The sequence below is a fragment of the Arachis ipaensis genome, chromosome B04, assembly GCF_000816755.2.
Source record: "Arachis ipaensis cultivar K30076 chromosome B04, Araip1.1, whole genome shotgun sequence".
NCBI lineage: Eukaryota > Viridiplantae > Streptophyta > Magnoliopsida > Fabales > Fabaceae > Arachis > Arachis ipaensis.
Genome location: NC_029788.2, coordinates 65,511,409 through 65,513,382, shown reverse-complemented (window position 1 = coordinate 65,513,382; position 1,974 = coordinate 65,511,409). Strand labels below are relative to the sequence as shown.

General features: G+C 39.9%; 1 protein-coding gene across 1 annotated transcript; it reads right to left on the bottom strand.

Annotated features, from left to right (window-relative positions):
* LOC107636525 lies at positions 1,201–1,725 on the bottom strand. Its single transcript, XM_016340027.1, has one exon. It carries the CDS (start codon positions 1,723–1,725, stop codon positions 1,201–1,203), a length of 525 nt encoding a protein of 174 aa, XP_016195513.1.

Sequence of the window (1,974 nt, the reverse complement as noted above, 5' to 3'; positions counted from 1 at the left end):
AATGTAAAGTGCAGTAAACTAAAGAACTCTCAGATGACAGAATTCAAATCAGGACTTCAGGACCAAAACAGAAAAGTGAAATATGTAGAAGAATTAAAACAAAATCAAGACTGAGATCAACTTTAAAGTCCTAAAGGAGAAATTGACAATTGCAGAAGAGTAACAAAAACAAAAAAAAAAATTAGATCTCAATGGCTCTCAAAACAGAAAAGAAATTACAGAAGAAAGAAAAACAGCAAGACAACCAATATCAGATCTCCAACTTTTAGAGCTATATAAAGGAAAAGTAGAAGATGTTTCCTAGATGAATAAATTCAGAAGAATTCTTCAATCCATGTTTCAAGACCAAAGCAGAAAATAAAAGTTACAGAAGAAAGGAAACAAAACAGAAAAGAAAAACCCAGATCTGGCCTCTAATTCTAAAATTCTAAAAGGCAAAATTAAAAGCGAGAGCTCCCCTATGAAATCAAACTTCTCCTATTTATAGAAGTCTGCACAGCGTTCACTTATCCACGCGAGCGCGTCCCTTGCGCGCATGCGTCATTTTCAGTCTTCAGCTCCCATCATGCTCGCGAGCTCCTTTCACGCGTACGCGTCTTCAATGGCATTCTCTTATTGAGCGCTACGTCAGCTTAGTGAGCGCTGCTCACACGTGCGCGTCCTCTGCGCGTGCGCGTGGGTAGCCAAATGTCAAATCCAGGTTTCAGCACCAATCACGTGTAAGCGTGCTTTGTCCCAGGAGTGCCATCGACACATGATCCTTTTTCCTGTACTTTGGTGAACAATCTCTATGTGTTCCAGTGAGAGTATTTTGTTAAAAGTGTAATAATCATCACTTTGTGAGCATGTCTCCAACTATTGCCATATCAGTGTCACTTTGTCCCCTTTCGAGAATCCTTTAGTTGGGATTTTTTTGTTTTTCCACCCTTTTGGAACCCTTTTTTTGCTCTTCTTCCTTTCCTTCAGTGGCCGTTCTTTCTTGGCACCAGATTTGATGTCAGAGGTTTTCTTCCTTGTGATCAAACTTGTATCCCCTTTTTGCAATCTTTTCTCAGCTTTTTCACCCTCATGGCTTCCTTGCTTCTCTTCAATGTCTTTCTTTTGCACCAGAGGTGAGTTGGTAACCAATTCCTCCGGCTTTTTCTTCCAATTTAAATCTTCCTCCTCAATTTTCATGCAGGCTTCCTTTTTAGCAGGGTGCTATATCTCCTTAAAGACATTCAAGGTTATTTGCTCATCATGTGCCCTCAAGATCATTTCCCCTTTCTCTACATCTATAATGGTCCTTGCTGTGGCTAGAAAAGGTCTTCGCAACATGATGGAATCATTTCCTTCTTCATCCAAATCTAGAATTACAAAGTCCACTGGGAATATGAACTTTTCCACCTTAACCAGGAGATTCTCTACTACTCCATTGGGTTTGATAATTGATCTGTCAGGTAATTGTAAAGACATTCTTGTAGGCTTCACCTCTTCTATGGATAGTCTTTTCATTATGGAAAGGGGCATCAAATTGATGCTTGAGCCTAAGTCACACAAATCCTTCACAATTGACAGGTTGCCAATGATACAAGAAAGAAAGAAACTTCCAGGTTCTTTAAGTTTCGGTGGTAAGCCTTTTTGAATCATCGCACTGCACTCTTGGGTGAGGATCACAGTTTCTTTTTCATCCCAACTCCTCTTCTTGTTAATGAGTTCCTTGAGAAATTTTACATATAGAGGCATCTGTTCTAATGCTTTAGAAAGTGGAATATTGATTTCCAGCTTCTTGAAAACTTATAGGAACTTTGGGAATTGTTGGTCCTTTAGCTCCCTGTTGAACCTCTGAGGGTATGGAAGGGGAGGAGTGTACGACTTCTCCACTTTCTTATGTTCATGTGGTTGCTCCTCCATGACTTATTTCCCTTTCTTTGAGGCTTGATGTTCTTCCTCTTTCTTTTTAGGCTCCTCTTGGTCTTTTCCTTTTGCTGCCAC

What these genes read in the sequence shown, in the direction of transcription:
- LOC107636525 (XM_016340027.1), bottom strand. Translation starts at nt 1,725, where the DNA reads ATGCCTCTATATGTAAAATTTCTCAAGGAACTCATTAACAAGAAGAGG.